Source organism: Limanda limanda, chromosome 14 (genome assembly GCF_963576545.1).
Source record: "Limanda limanda chromosome 14, fLimLim1.1, whole genome shotgun sequence".
Lineage (NCBI taxonomy): Eukaryota > Metazoa > Chordata > Actinopteri > Pleuronectiformes > Pleuronectidae > Limanda > Limanda limanda.
The window spans coordinates 7,444,573-7,464,118 of NC_083649.1; the positions used below are offsets into that span (position 1 = coordinate 7,444,573).

Here is a 19,546-nt window from a genome sequence, read left to right on the forward strand (position 1 = left end):
CTTTGACAAGTGGTTTTATTTGTTGATGTCAGGAGTCTTTATTTCCACTGGACTGTTATTCAGATTGACAGATTTTGACTTTTGTTGAAATAGGTCGACTTATTTTGCTATTTCTTGCTTTTTTCTTGAAGAAATGTCTTCAAAACTTTGTTAAAATATCCGGCATCTCAACAAAGGTCCTTTGATCACTGGCTGTCATCAAAACACTGGGAGTCACTTTATTAGGAACATCATACTCATACCTGACATGTTGTTAGCGTAGAACGGGTCTTTAAGAAATGTTGCCAGGAAGTTGATTCTGTTTCCAGTTTGTTTCTTTTAATTTCTATTTAAAATAAAGGTCACTTACTTGTAATCGAGAACTTTGTTTTATCTGTAATTTCAAGTAAAATAACTGATTTCGTCATTCAAATACACAGACTGTACCTTTGATTTTGCAAAGGTGTCCCACTAGGTTGTGTCGGAGCTTTCAGCTTCATCACATGGTTTTCGTCGTGATTAACTTTATTCCAACACAGATGAGGAGTCCTAAAAATGTGCTGAGCTAGAAATCATGTAAACAGATCAGATCCATCATCATGACAACAGAGCAAAGTCCATGAAGAAGAAGACTGTGAAAAAAACGTTTCCATAATGTTCATTGTGTTTATTTGCCTTTCTTCTTACATCCAATCTAGTGGATACCATTTCTACATTTGCACAGTAAAGCCTTGAAGCGTCAGCTGTGCAAAACAAAAGAATAAAAAGCTTTTATTTACATTTCTACGAGTTTTCTTATCACAATCACACCCATCAACCGAAGCCCTTTTTAATGTGAACAGTCCAGTAATCCACTTCAGTCAAAATCCACAGTAAATCCACACATTCATAAAAGAAGGCATTTCTCTAACAGTTGGTGGTTTCTTATGATAACACCAAATCCTTTTCAACACCATACATTGCTGGAAGTCGTATATCTAATTCTATCTTCATGCGTTTGTCCAACCTTATTAAATATAAGCAAGATGTCCACCCAGGGGCGGCACGGTGGTTATTAGCAAAGTGGCCTAACAGCAAGAACGCTCCCAGTTGGAATGCTGCTTGGGCCGGGGTCTTTCTGTTTGTGTGGGATAATCTGGAATCTTCTCCAAGTCCCAAAACATGCAGAATTAGGTTTATTGGTGCGAAATTACCCGTAGTTGTGAATGTGAATTATTGTGTGTCTTGATATGTGGTCCCTCCAGGGTGTGCCCTGCCTCTTGCCTAATGTCTAATGGGATTGGCTCCAGTTCCCTGTGTCCCTCAAAGGAAAAGCAGTATAGATAAAGGATGAAGGATGGATGGCTCTCCACCAGGCTTTAGGGCTTGAGACAAAAGGCTGAGAGTGTCATGATGACCACCAGCAGCGAGCTTGATGGCTCCAATCCCCCCCCGAAGAAAGACATGTTTTTTCCAGAGGATTGTGCCACTAAATCAGGCGGAGAGGGGAGATGATTAAATAGTCAAACAGAGCAGAGCACCAGTGGCCACTACCGTGAGTCATAATAAATAACTACTTTTATTAATTTACAAAAATGACGGTGTTGCTGCCGTTGTGTCTGATGAGACGTCAGAGCTTGTTTATTTGCCTCAAGCTAAATCACTAGCTGCTGCAGCAAAGACAAAAAGCAGCAGTTCAAGCGTCTTGCGCATCTTTTGAGTCTTCAGCCCACGAGTGTCAAAAGGTCTTGACGTGCAAACAGGATTATTAAATTACACAAAGCACCAGCAACTCTTAAAGAAAACAATCTCCCTCCAGTGCATTCACTTTCTACTGAGATAAATATCAGCTTGTGGTTTCCACTGATCCTAATTCCTGGAGAAAAGCTGCCTGCAGCGACAATTCAACCACGAGTATCACCAGCCGATCACTTCTCAATACGCCAACATGCCTCATATATTTGATGTGTCCCAGGCACAGACAAAGATGCAATTAGCAAAATCAAATCGGCTTTTACGGAGTTGTTTTTCTGTTTGTATCAACAACGTATATGTTACTGGTTTGGTATAAAGCTGACACCCCCACATGCCCTGGTCCATTCAAATCCACTCTGGCACAGGCTCCTGGGTTGGATCTCAGCTCTTCGGAGCCGCAATTACCCAGAAACCATCTCTCCCCCTTTCTTCCACACGCACTGAAGCGTGTCATGACATTCAGGTCATAACTCCGTCTTGATTCTGTGCATCAGATCTCTCTGGTCCACCATGTCCACCTGTCGGTTCCAGCGGTGGTATGCCAGCAGGGCGATGTTCTTGGCGGCCACTGAGCTCATCTCCATGGCGCTGCCGGCCCACTCGATGCCGTTGAGGTAGTAGAGGTTGGGGTGGAGCTCCACAGGCGGGAGACCCTGGCTGCTGCTGTAGTGAGAGAAGGGCTGCCACTCTGTCTCCTGCACCGAGTAGTACGACCTAAACATGAGAAGAACAACATAAAAGCAGATGTTATATGAGAGACACTGAATATCTGTTGGGTTTGGACAGGCGCTCAGACAATATCAGCTTATACATTCAAATATAGTTAAAAATATGATGTTCCTTTTCCTTACTTTCTGAACCAAATGGAAAACAATATGCATTTGAAACCATGAAGACCTATAGAGAAAGGAAGCGGCTGACCTGAAGAGGGTTTTGAGCTGAGACTTCTCCAGATGCTGTGGCGAGAACACTTTATAGACGCCAGCCTCTTGCGGCTGCTTACGCCGGAACCCTGAGGAGATGTTGACGGGGCAAACGCTCGACACGCTGTTGAAGAACACATCGGGGGTCTCAGATGTCAAGATGCTGGCGAAGGGGAACAGGCGCGGGTCGGGGAAGCCGAAGAAAGAGGTGTTGAGGTAACCGTGGACGATGGTGGCTACAGTGCTGTGGTAGTTGCCGGGGAGCTGGTCAAAGGGAGGCGTGAAACCCTGGAACTGGAATCCAGACTCGACACTGGCAGGGAGCGGCGTCGCCAACACGACAATGTCATACAGGTCCGATCCTGTTCCTGCTGCCGTGGTAAAGCTCAGCTGGTACTGGAGAGACTCCCCTACAGGAAAAACACATAAAGTCAGTGTCAACACTATATTACAAACTAGAATTAGCCCTGTGGTTGTACATCTCCGCCATCCGCTGCACTTTCACTAATTTCAGTGTAAATGAGGTACAAGTAAACATTTATACCCAAGATATTCCCTCTTGAGATTTCATGCTCACAAGGATGGGACAGCAAACCCCAAAAAATAATGCCTCTGGCCACTGGGTGTCAGTGTTGCGGGGCAGAATCTGCATCGGTCCAGTTTGTTGAAATATGTTCCTGCCTTGTACAAGGGTTATTAAATATGCTGCGTTAGGACAAACCTCTGGACTGTTTGATTGCTGCCTATACATAAACTGAAAATCCATTTATATCTGTATAAAAAAAAGTAGGTTGCTCAGTGTGGTCACATTCAGACAATATCAGGGTGAAGTACCTGTCTGGATGGGGGAGATGGTGTTGACCTCTGCCTGCAGCAGGTTAGCGTTAGCTATCTTCAGCAGGCCAGAACACACCAGCTTGTTTCCTCCTTCCACGGCCCACTGGTTGTTCTGGGCACCAGCTAAAGACACAGCACCTGAAACACACACACATACTGTTGAGATATCTATGTTTTGTTCTCTATCTTATGAATATATTTTACTATATTTTACCTACATTATATCCTGTGAATCAAAATTAGCTGTGTAGTCTATAGAATTAACAATACTACAACTGTTTCTTTTATCCTGGAGTGATATATAATTTCTGGACTCAAATACAGGGTCAAACACAGAGCGCAACCATTTGAGTGTTAATCTGATTGCAAAGTGCAACTTGGGGATGCGTGATAATGGAAATTCATCTTGAGATTTGAGATAATGAAAGCACGGATTCTCAGGAACGAGAGAGGATGCGCCAGGACTATCACAAAGAACCATTTTCCAAACTATTATGAGAAAAACATATGAAATCCTCCTCTAAAGTCTAATCTGCTGGGTCTCTCCACTGTAAAAAACTCCCTTCTTGATAAGGGCACAATGGTCGGAGACACCTGGTGGAGTGGACCTTCTCTCACAATGATGTGCTTGCAAAAACTGCACTTTGAGAGACAGTACACATCTGGCCAATTGCTGAGTGCCCTCAAGAAAAGAACCGCCTCTGTGTTGCACGCTGTGTTTTTTACAAATACTGTGGACTTGGGAAAAGTGGGGGCTTTTGCTTCTCGACATGATCCAGTGACCTGGTGACGTGTCCAGCAGAACTCCAGAGACTCTCTGTAAGTATTGTTCTTATACAATAAACGTATTACTGTGAAACTTTTGAACTTGTCTAAATTATTAACCTTTCCCACTTGAACCTCGAATCAACGAACACGCTGTCTGGTCCGGAAGGGACTGGGCACAACAACACACACACACACACAGTCACTCACAACAGACAGTGTCAAGTTCTATAAGATAATTATAAGCTGCCCGCAGGTTTTCCTGTCCCCTCCCTCTCTTCACTCTCCTCCTGTAGCCAGACATTGACTCCAGCACTCATTTCATCTGACCTATGAATGCTGGGATGCTGACGTTCTGCCCGTAGTTGACCCTCATGACGGGTGCGATCACGTCGTCGATGAAGCGCTGTGACACGCCCAGCTCCAGCAGCGAATCGGAGAGCGGCCTACGTGTCATGTTGATGAAACCACTTCCTCCCAGAGAGTCCAGCAGCTCCTCCACCGAGCTGAAGGCGTAGCCATGGGCCTGGTACTTGTAAATCCTTCAATAAGCATGTGAATACAGATGGAAATACTACATGAGTCAAAGGAAAAGTCTGTGCATCACCGATAAACAAAGAGAGAGATATAGGCTCAGGTTCACTGCAGCTGATTACACAGACGACAGTGATAAAGAGATAAACTAGAATGGTGATTACCTCCGCTGAGGACACGCTCCTACAGAGACAACGGTGTGTGCATGTTCATGAGACTAAACCACAAGTCATATTTCTGGCTTACCTCATAAATTTCTCCATTATTTCCTCCACCCACATCTGCAGGCGTATGAAGCTGATGCCATAGCGCCACCACAGTCGGAACAGGTCCAGCAGGTACCAGTCTGTCTCCTCCAGAATCATCTCCTTGCCGTTAAACACCGCCGTCTTTCCCGCCACGCTGCGGCGGTACTTCATACCTTCAGGGGCCAACACAAAACAACACAATAGGAAAAACACACACAGAATAGGGGGGGATTTATTTACTATTGAGTTTCTTTCTTTTCACTTTTACTATGGAGATGAAACTTTACAGTGGGAAAGAGAAAGGACAGATAACTTCAAATAAAAAATATCTATATTTCTCATTATATTACACAAACCATGAAGTGTGTGTGTGTGTGTGCATGCGTGTGTGTGTGTGTGTATGTATGTGTGTGTGCGTGCACCCACCAAGCTGTTTGACAAAGTCCTGCATGTGGAGGTTCAGGGAGTGAATGATGGAACCTCCAGACTCGTAGTCATTGTGATTCACGGTCACGGTGGCGAGACGACCTCCGACCTCTCCCTTTTCAAACACGTCCACCTGCACCTCGGGACCAAAGTGCTGCCGCAGGAAGTGGGCCGTGGCGCTGCCTCCTATCCCCGCCCCGATCACCGCTGGAGCACAGAGGATCACAGAAGAAGAGTGAAATCAGAATGAGAGAGTGTGATCATCACAAGGATTTATCTATCTCTCTATAAGTGTATAGAGGATATAGATGTATAGATAGATAGATAGTTAGATGGATAGATGGATATATGGATAGATGGATAGATGGATAGGTAGATAGTTAGATGGATAGGTAGATAGATAGATGGATAGATGGATAGGTAGATAGTTAGATGGATAGATGGATAGATGGATAGATGGATAGGTAGATAGGTAGATAGATAGATAATAAGATAGATAGATAGATGGACAGATAGACAGAAAGACAGAAAGATGTATACATAGATGTATAGATCTATAGATTGATAGAATGTATGTGTTACAGCAGCTATGTTTCAGGAACATAACACTATATAAGGAGTACTTTTATAAGATATATATAGTGCAATGTGGTGTCAGGTGCAGAATACATGTTATCATAAATACAACATATTTATGTTGCGTCATTTTTTAGAAGAGGATCTGTCTGACATTGTTATTTCGAGAATTGTTTCCATTTTGTTATAATCAGTAGAAACCTCTTTGGACAATTAACGATTTGGATGATCTCTAATTACTTGGATATCATATTGGATCCTCAGCAAAATCTAATTAAAACAACATTAACTTAAACATACATTCAAAATTTGCTTACAACCCAATAGCTAGATATCAATGAAGCTGCAGTAGCACACAGAGATAAATATAACGTTTAAAATGAGTTTGCTTCCAGGTAAATGTCTGTTTATTAGCCTGTAGCTGGATGCTAGCGCTAGCTACATCCAGCGGGCGGCTGTGGTGCTTTGACCCCGGGCTTCCTTGCCTATTTTCGAAGGCGGAGCTGCGTCGACGGGAGCGAGTCCCTCCGGATCTCCGACCACCGAGCAGGCGGCGAGCAGGGCGGCGAGCAGCGGCAGCAGAGAGCCGTCCATAGCGGGAGGAGAGCCGGGAGGAGCCGGGGAGGAACCGGGAGGAGAGCCGGGGAGGAACCGTGGAGGAGAGCAGCCGCGGCGGTGTCAGCTCCAGTCCCTGATGGACCGTTTACTTCCGGCAACATGACGTCACCAGAACCGCAGCCTCGTCTCAGCCAATCACAGCCGTCTAAACTGCTCTGCGTCATACAAGCGTGGACGCGCTTTGTGCACGTTCCCGCGATACGAAATATAATCTGAATACAATGTTGATTGTATATAAACTATATAAACTCATGACTATGTCAAATAAAATAGAAATACCTGGAAGTATAGTAACCTATATTATTTACTGTATTATTATATATACGGTTGCTGCCATTATTACTATATACTGCTATTATATTGGTATAATTACTATCATATATAAATATATATTATGTTATATATACTGTACTATTTTTATATACTGTGTAACAATAACATTACCATCATATCATCAGTACTATTACCATCATCTTGCCACTGCACCTTATCTACCTATTTATCTTGTGTTTCTGTTTTTATTCTTTCTACCTCAATATTTTTTTTATTTTATTCTATTCTATTGTATTTTATTGTATTCAAATATACCGGCTGCTATGACGACTTAATTTCCCTTCGGGGATGAATAAAGTAATCTATCTATCTATCCTATATATACACTGGTTTATTTCTATCATTTAAATATCAGGTGGAGCGGCTAATAAAATATGATATACGTATATATATACGTTCACAGATCAATACTTTTCCATAATTTAAGAAGTGATCGATTATCAACAAGTTACTATGAACCAAACGTGTGGTGTTTGTGACGGGTGTTTTCTTTAATAATTGATTTTTACAAGTGTCTGTCAAAATTAGTAAAATTTTTACAAATTCAGATAACTCATAACAGTTTTTTGTCTAATCAGCAGTCAAACTTTTATTTACCATCATAGAAAACTAACAAATATTAACACTTGAGACGAGGCAGTGATTCATCAGTAAACAAAACCTTGAACAATAATTTTGTACCAACTTCAAATCGACCTATAAACTTACTTATTTCATCTCTAAATGATGGGTGGGTCTAATAGTCAGGTGAAATAATTGAATTGCTGTGACAACAGGTATCTGGAGGTTAATCTGCTCCTTCATGAAAAGAGGTTTAGTTTCTGACTAATTTCTCCAGATGAGTTCCAGACTTACACAGAATCATGAAATCCACAGGACGACAAATTGAAAAACAGTGGAAGTTGCCTTTATTTCATCAATATAGGAGTAAACCACTGAGCAGAAACTAACATTCACGCTGAGCCGCTAAACTGATAAGTGGCACAGTGGAGAAGTAAGGCTTAAGAACGCCTCAGACACATGCATACACACACACACTCACAGACACACTCCCACGCACGCTCATCTTCATTTACATCTGTTATCTTACACCTCTTTGTCTGCCTGGGCAGCAGCCACGTCACTATCTCTCTCCCTCAAATGTGGTCAGTCAGAGGTGAGGGGTCAAGGGTCACCTTGAGATCAGGTAACCTCTGCTCCCTGCTGTTGCTTCGAATGAAGGGCTAATTCACGGCTAAGAGGCGACATAACACAGAGACCTCTACAATTCATCTCTCTGGTACATCTCTAAGCAACATAACCCCCAGCAATAACACTTCAAGGCCAGCCATGGGCCAGGAGGGCGGGGATGAGGGGGATGTTGGGGCGAGGTCATGCTCTGGCCGAGTGGAGGGCAAGGACGAGAAGGACACTGGCCGAGAAGGTGGCGCTACTCTTCACTTGGTAGAGCGTCTGGTGGGCTCGGAGGCCGTGGGGGGAGGTGGTGGACCGCGGCGGTCTAGGTCTTCAATGTAGAACATGATGAGCTTCCTGCGCTCCTCGGGGACACAGTCCAGAACAAGGTAACGCTTGTCGTTCTGAAGGACCTTCTCCGTGTCCTTCAGATGCTGCTCTGACTCCTGGATTAGTTTCCTTGACCTGGAGGGAGGGAGACGGTAAGAAAGCAGCATGGTCAAACTATGAATAATATCGTCTCAGTGCAGGATTCAGAGAAGATTAAAAAAAAAAGCGTACAGACCTGTACGTGATGAACTTTGTCTCCTTTAGCAGCGTCCTGAAATCAGCTTTGGCCGTGATGTACTTGTCCTTGATGTAGTCTTCAAACTCACGTTGTCTCTTCTACACAAACAGACGAACAATTCACATCACACATCAAAACTCAGATACAGTCTAAAGTAAGTAAAGTAACTAAACCCACACCACTTCACCTTTTTTATAAAACAGTAATTCCCTAAGCTTTTCCTATAAGTGACACTTGGTCAAACTTCTAATTTACTGTAACTCTGTAATGTGAAATGAATTCAATGATTTAAGATTTACAGAACACCAGTCTATATTATTACGCACAAATGAAATAACAGTGAGGTTACTCATTAAAAGACTTACCCTGTCACTGGAGGAGAACTTAATACAGCGAGGATCCTCTTTGATGACCTTCTTCACCTCCTTCCAACTTGTTGTCAAGGTGATCTACAACACGAAGACCGGTCAATAAACTCAGATAAACCAGACATCAACTTGACCCAGATTGTTAGAAAGAATGGATAAAGCATTTAAATAGACACTTTAGATTAACATTAATCACCCAATATAAAAGTGCGCTCTGGTTATAACTGAATTAGCATTTATTTTTTAAAGCAAACAGATTATATAAAAAAAAAAATCTTATTTCAGATTATTGGTCATTTTTCTGTGTGTTGACTGTTTTTGGCACCTTTCCCACTTCATGTTTTTACTCCTCACCGTGTTGGTCTCATCCAGAAGCTGCCTGAAATGTTCCTTCTTCTTCTTGGCCAGAGCTTCTACGTGTTCATTAAACAGCTTCTCCTTCTCCTCTCTCTCCAGCAGCGAAGCCGACTCCCAGCGATGGTCCTTCCTCAGGTTACGACGCGTGTCCGACCACGTTGCATCCGAAGAACGAACCTGGGAATGAATTACCAAATTATAATGGTTCGAGTTGAAAGGCACGAGTTAAAATTGTGCTCCTGCTAATTTACTAAGTTTAGAATAAGCTGTTTATTCACCATATTTCTCATCATATCTTGTGATTAATGACAAACTGGTGACATATCAAGACTTCATGAAATATTAAATACAGCACATTTCATTCCAAAGTAAAAATCTGCAGAGGATCTCACCATATCGGACATGAGAGCTTTGAAATGCTGGATGGCCTCCTCCCTCTTGTGCTGCTCCCTTTCCCGGTCGATCTCTTTGGTCTGTTCTGATCGGGCCTTTTGAACTTCACGCTCCCTCTCTCTGAGACTGACCTCGATACGAGCCTGCCGCTCCAGCTCTCGCTCCTTGTCGACGTCAACGTTCTGTGGGATGTGACACACATGGGCTGTGAGGGGATGTCGACAATAGCTAGGATTCTATCCACCTCATGCAAATTCTCGAAAAGCGTCCAAGAAACGCGGTAAACAAATGAGAATGAAGTAAAATAGAAAATGCAGTTTTACATCCTGACTCCATTTCACTGTCCCTCAAACCTAATTCATGTTTCAAACACACCTTGGCTTGTTTATCCATGTACTGTTTGAAAAGTTCTTCTCTGAGTGCAGAGCTGTCCACAGACTTGTATCGCGGGTCCGTCTCCAGCCTCTCTTTAATTTTGCTCCATCGCTGGCTTCCCTCTATGTGCTGCTCATTCAGAAGATCGAAGAAGTCTAACTTCACCTGAAACCAGACATACAAATATGTAAACGAATCAGAAATCTGCCCAAAAGTAGATTTTACCTTCAACTTGAGATATTAAAGTGCCCGTGAGTTATACCTTCTCTCCTCTGGACTTGGAGTCCTCTTTCTCCCTCTTCCTCATAGCGGTCATAAATTCCACAAAGATGGTCTCCCTGTCCTTCATCTTCTCTATGGTCTTAAATCGCGGGTCTCGGCCATTCTTCATGGCAAATTCACTAAATGTTGTTCTGCAAATAAAAAAACAACTTTTTACAACGAACAGAAGATAAAAACATCTCAGGAATATAATCTCTTAAGCCCTTTTAAGTTTCTGTCAGAAAACAGCTATTTAAATATTATTTACCTCTGATTAAATATCAGCAGGCGAGATTGACTATCAGAGGATTTATACCAAATATGTAAATATCTTAAAGCTCTGGCCTGGCTGTTTACCTGGGTGTGAACTTGGCCTCCTCCATCATCCTCCTGAACTCGTCTTTTGCCTGCATCAGCTTGTTTTTCTTCTCCTTCCTCTCCTCCTCCGCTCGCGTCTTCACATACTGGTCAAACACCTAAAATGGACATGAACCACAAACCTATAAATGAAGGATTTTTAAGCAGGGCCCGTATGGTAATGACAATTCTCCAAGAAAATTAGAATGAGTGATAACGAGGGAAGAGAGAGAAACACAAGACGGGAAAAGAGATTGGACCTGTTTTCTTTCTTTTGGGTTGAGCAGAAGGTAACGTGGGTCAAACACAATCTTATGAAGCTCTTTGTCCCAAGTTGAGAATGCAGACACCTGCAAGTGAAGAAGAACAGAGGAGTTTTAGACATTGAGCTGTGACCATTTACAACTACCGTCTGATACGAACTGTCTACGACCACACACAAAACCAGGAACATTATTATGAAAGATTTATCCTTGACATTAAAAAACTAGAACCATTCAAGAAATAACAAGGTAATCATAACAAGCCCAGTCTTGTGATGGTGTGTCTCCAGACAAAGACCGATAAACTTTACCTTAAAATATCAATCAGCATAAGTGTTGTGTTACCCCTCTTTCCAGCAGCATTTCTTTGAACTGGGTCATCCTGGCCTCCAGGGGCACTACGGCTCTTTCTCTGGCAGCTCTGAGTTCTGCCTCCATTGCTGCTTCCTTCTCTGAGTCCGCCTCCTTCGCGTCCTCCTTCCTGTGAAGACAAATACACGAGGACTTTAGAGAATAGTACGTGGTATGGTAGAGGAGTGTGAGTATTTTACAAGTTGTACTGTACCCCAAGTACTGGGAAACTTACTTCCTCTTTTTGGCTTTGGTTGGCTCCTCATCCAGATTTTCTTCAGTAGCCATCGCTAACTCTGGCTCTTCCTTATTGATTCCTGTGTACGAACACACAGACATAAAATAGTAAGAACAGTACAGTGTTTAGAATGTTTTCAAGAACAGAAACTATAAAAATCAAGTTCTTTATAAAATGTCATAATCCCTGACTGCATGCGAGTGTGTCTTTGTGCACACCTGTCTTCTTGCTGTCCTCCAGGCCTCTCTTGTGTGGCGGCTCCTGGATGTGCTTGTCGACGTCAGCTCGACCCACCAGCTCCTCGGGCCGGTCCCACATGGACAGCCGTGTTGTGGGGTTGTAGAAAAACACGCGTTCGTCACCCGTCCATACCACACACCTGAGAGGAAGGAGCCAGGGAGATTAGAAGAGAAAATAAGAATGCGGTAGTAACTAGAGATAACAATGTTCTGTGTTTACGCCGTGCATACCATGGTGTGCCAGGGATAGGGTTGGTGGCTACAGGCCTGGCTTTCTGGGCGGCTTTTTCCTCTTCAGTCATCTCTTCTTCTTTGGGCTCCTTGGTTGAAACAGAGACATTTAGTCCAACTATAGAGCATAACAGTGCCGGCATCATACAAATTTACCTTAACTCCTTTACACTGAAAACATGATAACCTGATAATTCTCCAGTGATTTCTAAGTCGATTTATTTAAATTCAAGATATCTGACGATGTCCCTGGAAAGTATAAAACGCTGAATGTAAAAATATGTGGTGCTATTAAAAAAGGTAATCACGTGTTATAAAGGAAATAAATAATGATGATTTAATTATGCTCATCGCATCAAAGCGAGGTTGTTTTTCTACTCTTCACATACCTCCTTCTCATTGTTAGTGTTTTCATTTTTGTTCTCTTCGTCCTCCATCTCCATTGCCTCGGCTTCCTCCTGGGCCAAACGCTGCTTGAGCTTTTCTGCTTCTCTTTCTGAAAACAGTACAGAGAAAGGGTTAAAAGTGAACCCCACTGCCCTTGTCTTGATACACAAAACAGACACACAAACAAACAAAGGGTTCTAATAATGTAGCTCAACAAATAAAGCTGGTCATCTGTAGGTGTTTGTGTGCACTAGTCAGCAATGCCCACCTTTCTCCAGCAGGGACTGTGGTTTCTCCCAGGTTGACTCCAGTGTTCTGTTGTTGTAGTAGTACGTTTTCCCATCAGCTGTTTTGTACTCTGACCACTCGGGGAGGTGCATGGAAGCAGGGGCAGCCGAGAGAGCCAGCCCGGGGTGCATCATGGAAACTAAAGGCGGACCCATACCAGGAAGCATGCCTGTATTCAGGAAGAGAGGAGAGAGACAGACCATGATTAACTAACTGTCATCTTTTCGGTCCGACCGACAATAGTAGTTGTTATGGACTAAACTCTAGTTTGTCCATAACAACATAACATAACATTTGTTTATATGTAATTGTGTGACATGTCATATTGCTGGTTGGCCATTTGTTATCAACATGAACTAGGACAAACAAGAGGTAAGGGAGTGAGCTCCACAGGCAACATGATACTGATTAACTGCCACTTTAAAAGTATCTGCCTCATTGTGTGGAGAAGTGGGTTATTAGATGAGCGAGTGAAAGATGAAACTACTGAAGTCTAAATGTAACTCACTGACAGCAAACACACAACCATGACACAAAAGAGGACAACAACATGACCCCGACTTGTCGTCCTAACTGGTTCACTTCTGGACGACAACAGCTCGCATTAATGGGACTGTTCTATTCTGACATGGCCCAACCTAACCATTTAGCTGCTGATTTTCAAGTGAACATCTTTTACCAGTCAGAGTAAACAAAGCAAAACAGCCGACCAGTTCCCGAGGACAACGTGCATTTCCAGTTTATCCCATTAAGACCAAAGGCACCATTTATAAAAACAGACTAAAAGCAGGTCAAATCTGAGGGTTCTGTGGAGAGCTGACAGAATTGCAAATGTTTAAAGAAAACTTTATTTTCTCATTCACTGATGTAGTTAGGAGACATGAAATAATAATATTGATAGCTTGAATATTTATCTTTCATTGTAAATCACTGCTAAAAAATAACGCAAACAAGCAGAGATCACTGTGTTCTTCCTCGTCAAACGTGTCTCTTACCAGCAGAGCGTTTATCAGCTAAACAAAACTCTTCTATAATCTGCTTCAACATCGCTCCTGTTGCTAAGAACATCAAAGTCATTGTCTGAAACACTACTTAAAACCGTTTGTCAGGCTAGGAAACAGATAAACTAACTTTCCCATAATACTTTGCAATAAGTATTCCAGCTAATCCTGAGGTTTCATCAGTGATGTCTTGACAACAACGACCATGAATGTGATGTGTGCATCTAAAAAAGTAGAAGCACGCAAAAGACACACCTGGTCTCAAAAAAACAAACATTAAAATGTTCGTGATGGGTTAATCTAAACAAAGAAACGCCGGAAACAAGACTTGAGCCCATTGTCCAGTTCTACACCCTACAATATGCTGATGATGAAATGGGTTGCATGACACATTTAATCCAGAGATATGAAATCTGTGAGTACATTCAGTATCAAGCTAATAAATGAGAGGTTTCACCACTGTACACTGAATGGATCATGTTCACAGCATTCACCACAGTCCAAAATATAGCATACGACTCATGTAGACATCATTCACTACCATGCTATCTACTGTGGGTCTGAGAGCAGAGCGGGGGGGTGTTTACCGTTGGCGCCGGGGCCTGCCTTTATACAGGGTCCACCTACTATCTGCATCATTGCTACACCTGAAAGAACAAGCAAGGATCTGGTTGAACACAGCAGGACACTGGACATCAGCTACTACATGTGTTTAAGTTTTGGTCCCTACGCAGACAAACACACCCAGATATTATATAGACTCTGGACGTTTTTTTTACAATAGAGGAGTAATGTCTATTATGAGACCGTTTATAAAAAAGCATATTTAAAAGAGTGAATAATTTGGTTGGTACAAAAAAAATCTCAAAGTCAATCAAGAAGCTCTCAATCTGATATTTATAAAATGAAATAAAAAAATCCCTAATTTAGACCATCCCTTGTCTAACTGTAATTATGCCACCTCACACACACACTAAATCCACAATAAGCTGATAAAAAATTATCTCCCCAAATGAGCTTTTCCCTTAAAATGAAGGACAGATAGAAAAAAGTAATAAGACATTTTACGGAGAAGAGGACAACACGTAGGACCAACACGAGCATTTACATGAACTTACATCTGTATGTAACCTACTGATCTCACAACCTGTCTGTGTCTAGTATGAATTACTTTGAGAGACAGTCATGTTATTTACAAGTATAAGCGAGTTCCTGTTGCCCCCAAAACAATCCTGTGGCGTTCCAATAACAGTGAGAACTGACATCCACTAGCTATCCTCATTTATTGTTGTCATCATAAATATGCCTGTAATGCTGAATCAGGATTTCCACAGGGTTTGAAAACTAAATGCCAGTTGTCTCAAAATATTTGTACAGCTAAGTGGCCGACAAACATCAGAGTAATCGAAGGAATAATAAATCGAGGAATGAAATCTTAACTGGTTAACTTATCACCAACACTATATAACTAACATTTGTAATTGGAGGAAGTGACAGTGATGTTACCTGAATGGTTTGTATACTGTGTGAGTTTCTTTCTCTTTATCCGAGTCAGCAGTTATTACCTGGTAGAGGAATGTGCATGCCCGGCAAAGGCACCCTGAAAGGTGGCACCATGACAGGGGGGAAGGCAGACATGGCAGCGTTGGACTGGAGCACACTGTGAGACACGCCCCCACCGTGAGACAGGCCCGCACCGTGAGACAGGCCTGCACTGTGAGACAGGCCCGCAGGCAGAAGTGACACAGTCTGCACCGCGGTAACAGGCGACGGCACCGTGGAAACAGTCACCACAGTGACTGGAGACACACCAACGGTTGAGGTCACCGTGGCAACAGGGGTAAGGTCTGCTACACATGTTGCTTATGGAAACAAAAAGAAAAAAGCAAGAGGATTACAATTTTTGCTTTGGTGTACGAGTGGATGCGAGTATGATAATATCCCGAGCAATTACCTGCAATTGTCACGGAGGGGGAGGGGGAGTCTGGACTGGAGGCGAGTGTGCGGGAGGAGGTTGTGGACAGGGCCTGAGTCGAGGATGCGGCCGTGCTGGCTGTAGTGTTGACGGTGCTTGAGCTGCCAGCTGCAGTCACCCCCCCACTTGCTCCTGTCCCCACAAGAAGAGGGTTGAGTTCAGACTGCTGGATGATTTTCACACCATCAGGTTTACTCCACGATGACTCTCTGGTCCTGGCATTATAGTAATACGCCTGTGCAAAGGACAACACACAGAAAGTTTAACTGGGTGACAAACTGCATTGTGTATGTCAACATGTGTATTACAACATTGGACTAAAGATTCTGCATCATCAGAAAACCTCGTCAAACTAATCCTCTCTACAACAGGACTCCAAGGCTTTTTTATTTTAACATACTGTTGGGAGACCATTAATTATTTATCTTTTTCCAGAATGCATTAACCAGCATAGCAACCCTGCTGTGTGTTTACATGCGACTCCCGACTTACCTTCCCCTCTGACGTCTTGTTCTCTACCCAGATCTCCTCTGTAGGATTGAGTGCAGGGGTTGGAGATGAAGGAACGGGAGGCATCCCAGGAGGGAACAGCATCCCAGGAGGAGGCGGGAGGTTACCAATGGGAGGTGGAAGGAATGGAGGTCTCTGCAAAAAAAAAAGATAGACTCAGCATTTAGTTTTCAATCCATATAATCATGAGAATCCTCCCTTCACCAACAAAATGTGATGATACTGAGTAAGAGAAAAGGGGCCAGTAAGATGAGTCATTGCTAATTTACCCAGCAGCCTGTGTTTATGCAACTCTATGAATTTAAATCTGCTCTATCGCTAGAATATCATTCAAGAAGGAAACACACTGCAACTAAAATCCATTAGGAAGATGTTAGAGGTTAAGGAGATTATAAAAACAGTGTTAGACACGGCCCTTCTCGATTCTGTGTGTACTGCTCCGAGATCAAACACTGCTGATATTCATACAAGAATTATGAGCTTGCTTTGTGGTCTACAGACTCTGCCCAGCAAAAGACTGCACCACTGAAAGTTCACAAACAACTCAGAACCCAACAATCAACTGACCAAAACTCAAAACTGAATAATGATAGACATAATATAATTTGAACTGACTTGTCTTATATGCCACAGAGGGATGTGTCACAGATCATACATTTTGTCATTTTGAACTATGGATGAACAGATGATTAGTACTTCAACAGGCCACTTTTAGTCTCTTTCCATCTCTTTGTAAATGCTGTGTAGAAACATAAAAACGTTCAGCTCCTCACTATCTTGAAAAAAAAAAACATGCATGTTTGTATAAGAATGGGAAACAGTCACCTGTAAGTGAGGAGGTCCGATAGGTGGCGGCATGCTTCCTGGTGGTGGGATGGGTGGCATGTTGGGGTCAAAGGGTGGACGTGCATACGGGGGTCGTGGCGGCGGTCCCCTCATCATGCCAAAAGGAGGAGGTGGTGGCCTGAGGAGTGGTGGTGGGCCACGTAACACTGGGGTCTGGACGGGCGCAGGTGCTGGGGCAGGGCCGCGGAACCGCACTGCCTGCTGCGCCATTCTATCACAACAAGGCCACAATGAGTTTAATGAGTAGAACTAACAAAAACGCAACCTTGGTAAATCCTAACTAGCTAACATGCTGTTGAAACATTCCACCGGACTATACGTGATTCTAATGTTTACTACAGGTAAGCAAGGGCAACAGGGAAATACAAGCATCGTGTAAACAACATGATTGTTTCCTGGATATCACTTTGTTTATGGTTAATTCAAATTGTCAATTTGTTGGTCCTAACATCAGAGTGCACAACAATTAATTCACACAGGAGGCTTCACTGCCAGCTGCCATTCCCAAGAACTTGAAAGGTATGCCTGGAGGATATCCATCTTGGGAATTCCGTGATCACAAGCAAAACAAACCTCCTCCTTCACGTCTAGTACAAAAAAACATGTTTCTTTCTGCAGGGCTAATTTAATTTAAATCAATTAAGGACAGTTCAATCACCCTTATCTGTGCAAAACCAATTAGTGTTTTGCGATGAGATTTAATAGCAGTACTGTGTGCACTATTAGAAGAGAATTATTACAATGTGCAGCCATTTGAAAACAAACTTGAAAATGGCTCAGAGCTCAGTTTTGAATGTAATCTGCAGGCGTCTTGGAGAACTTGATAGTGTATCTTGTTTTCTCTAGCTTGATGTTGTTGTTGGATGCTGAGGCCACAACACCTGCGTCAACACTCCTTGTTTCCCTTGTGAATCAACACAGGTCTTTGTGAGTCTGGGGTCGTTGACTGCACATGCTGCAGACTGAATTTGGGGGGATTTGAACGAACCCTCACATCTGAGCTCATGTGCCTGAAACTTGAGTCCAGTGGCTGGATGCGAGCTGCAGGAATACGTGCTGGAGGATGAACCAGCCGGGCCGGACGTCACTTAGCGTCGTGATGGGCATTAGTCGGCTCGTTTAGATGCTCAATCCTCCAGGGTGGATCCCTGTTGTTCATGCGTGGCACATGTACTATGATCCAAAAGCTTAAAAAATCAAACACTCAGTGGATGAATGTGTCACTAACGAGGCTAACACACAAGCGGTCCATTCAAAACACAGTTGTGCGCCTCTGCCTACTAATGACTGTAGCATAGCTTAGCTAGCATGCTACTGTGCACTAGCGAATAAGCCCAGAATGCACACCCAGGGAGGGGGGTCGGGTTGGAGAAGCACCGGGGCCATGTGAGGGAAGCATCCCGGTGCAGGAAGGACACGTGGGTCGGTGTTGGACCGAGGTGTCGGTATTTACCGCGGGCCACGAGTGTGCAGCAGCGGCGAGCCGACTGGAAACACAGGCTAGTTAGCCGCATGCTAGTTAGCTAGCGTGGCTCCATTCACTAGTGGAAACACCGGTTAGCACAAGCTATCAAGCTAACAAACAACTTTGTGTTGAAACTCGGTTTGTGTGTTGTTTCCCACGGAGTCTCCACTGGTTTAAACCCTTCGAGTGGTTTTAACTGACCTGTTGTCGCTGAATCCGATGGTCTCGCTCTCTGCCTGGTCCGCCATTACAGGAAAATGTTACCACTCACTTCCTGGAAACGCCCCTTAGTGACGTCTCCTCCTCCGATTGGCTCAACGCCGCTGTCGATCGTGTCGCAGTCCGAGCTGTGCGTGATCTGATTGGACGTTGGTTGTCCGCTTGTTTCCGGTTTGTCACGATGCCTTTGTTCAGGTGTGTGTACGTGTGTGTGTGCGTGTACGTGTGTCGTTGTGCGTGCGTGCGTGCGTAAAAATATAATCATTTTCTAAATTGTTGTTATATCTACCTATTTTATTTTATTTTATCTTGTGCTTCTGTTTTTTATTCTTTTTACCTCAATATTTTTTTATTTTATTCTATTGTATTGTATTCAAATATACCGGCTGCTATGACAACTTAATTTCCCTTCAGGGATGAATAAAGTACTCTATCTATCTATCTATCTATCTAATTTGTATGAAGTCTCCATGATTAAATAATGTGGTTTATCAGCAAATGTCGAATACTGATTTCATATGATTATTAATAATAAGTATAAATATAGTATCGGTAGTGATGAAATAAAAGTTAATTTGATTCAAATGAAACAAAAACATTTATATAAACTCTGCTGAGGTTGTTTATCCCAGAAGTAATACAGATGTGATCTCCCTGCACCAGCAGCATAACAAGCATATTTGAATATTTGCACTACTGCACAAATTG

General features: G+C 43.0%; 2 protein-coding genes across 4 annotated transcripts; both read right to left on the bottom strand.

Moving 5' to 3' along the window:
- Positions 1-2,157: 2,157 nt before the first annotated feature.
- Positions 2,158-6,710, bottom strand: LOC133019854 (prenylcysteine oxidase-like). Its single transcript, XM_061086434.1, has 7 exons — positions 6,508-6,710; positions 5,447-5,653; positions 5,019-5,193; positions 4,569-4,780; positions 3,471-3,611; positions 2,635-3,046; positions 2,158-2,427 (listed from the first exon to the last, which is right to left on the bottom strand). Exons 1-7 carry the CDS (start codon positions 6,614-6,616, stop codon positions 2,178-2,180), a joined length of 1,506 nt encoding a protein of 501 aa, XP_060942417.1. The 5' UTR covers positions 6,617-6,710; the 3' UTR covers positions 2,158-2,177.
- Positions 6,711-7,858: 1,148 nt separating this feature from the next.
- Positions 7,859-18,890, bottom strand: tcerg1b (transcription elongation regulator 1b (CA150)). Of its 3 annotated transcripts, none has more exons than XM_061086414.1 (21): positions 18,821-18,890; positions 17,134-17,365; positions 16,291-16,443; positions 15,778-16,033; positions 15,389-15,670; positions 14,411-14,470; positions 12,803-12,991; positions 12,537-12,643; positions 12,148-12,236; positions 11,896-12,056; positions 11,675-11,756; positions 11,434-11,569; positions 11,086-11,175; positions 10,826-10,944; positions 10,470-10,620; positions 10,208-10,372; positions 9,832-10,014; positions 9,437-9,616; positions 9,080-9,163; positions 8,712-8,812; positions 7,859-8,611 (listed from the first exon to the last, which is right to left on the bottom strand). In XM_061086414.1, the coding sequence occupies exons 1-21, from the start codon at positions 18,865-18,867 to the stop codon at positions 8,410-8,412; spliced, it is 3,069 nt and encodes a 1,022-aa protein (XP_060942397.1). In that variant the 5' UTR covers positions 18,868-18,890; the 3' UTR covers positions 7,859-8,409. The 3 variants fall into 3 exon arrangements, with proteins under 3 accessions (XP_060942397.1, XP_060942396.1, XP_060942398.1); XM_061086413.1 differs by having other exon boundaries at positions 15,389-15,685; XM_061086415.1 differs by lacking the exon at positions 14,411-14,470 and having other exon boundaries at positions 15,389-15,685.
- Between the last annotated feature and the right edge of the window lie 656 nt (positions 18,891-19,546).

Coding starts and splice junctions, on each gene's coding strand:
- LOC133019854 (XM_061086434.1), bottom strand. CDS start 6,616: ATGGACGGCTCTCTGCTGCCGCTGCTCGCCGCCCTGCTCGCCGCCTGC. Junction 4,781..5,018: donor ATAATGGAGAAATTTATGAG/GTAAGCCAGAAA, acceptor TGCTTATTGAAG/GATTTACAAGTACCAGGCCC. Junction 3,612..4,568: donor CAGCATCCCAGCATTCATAG/GTCAGATGAAAT, acceptor TGTGTGTTTCAG/GTGCTGTGTCTTTAGCTGGT.
- tcerg1b (XM_061086413.1), bottom strand. CDS start 18,867: ATGGCGGACCAGGCAGAGAGCGAGACCATCGGATTCAGCGACAACAG. Junction 17,366..18,820: donor ATCGGATTCAGCGACAACAG/GTCAGTTAAAAC, acceptor TTGTTGTGATAG/AATGGCGCAGCAGGCAGTGC. Junction 10,945..11,085: donor ACCCAAAAGAAAGAAAACAG/GTCCAATCTCTT, acceptor TGTCCATTTTAG/GTGTTTGACCAGTATGTGAA.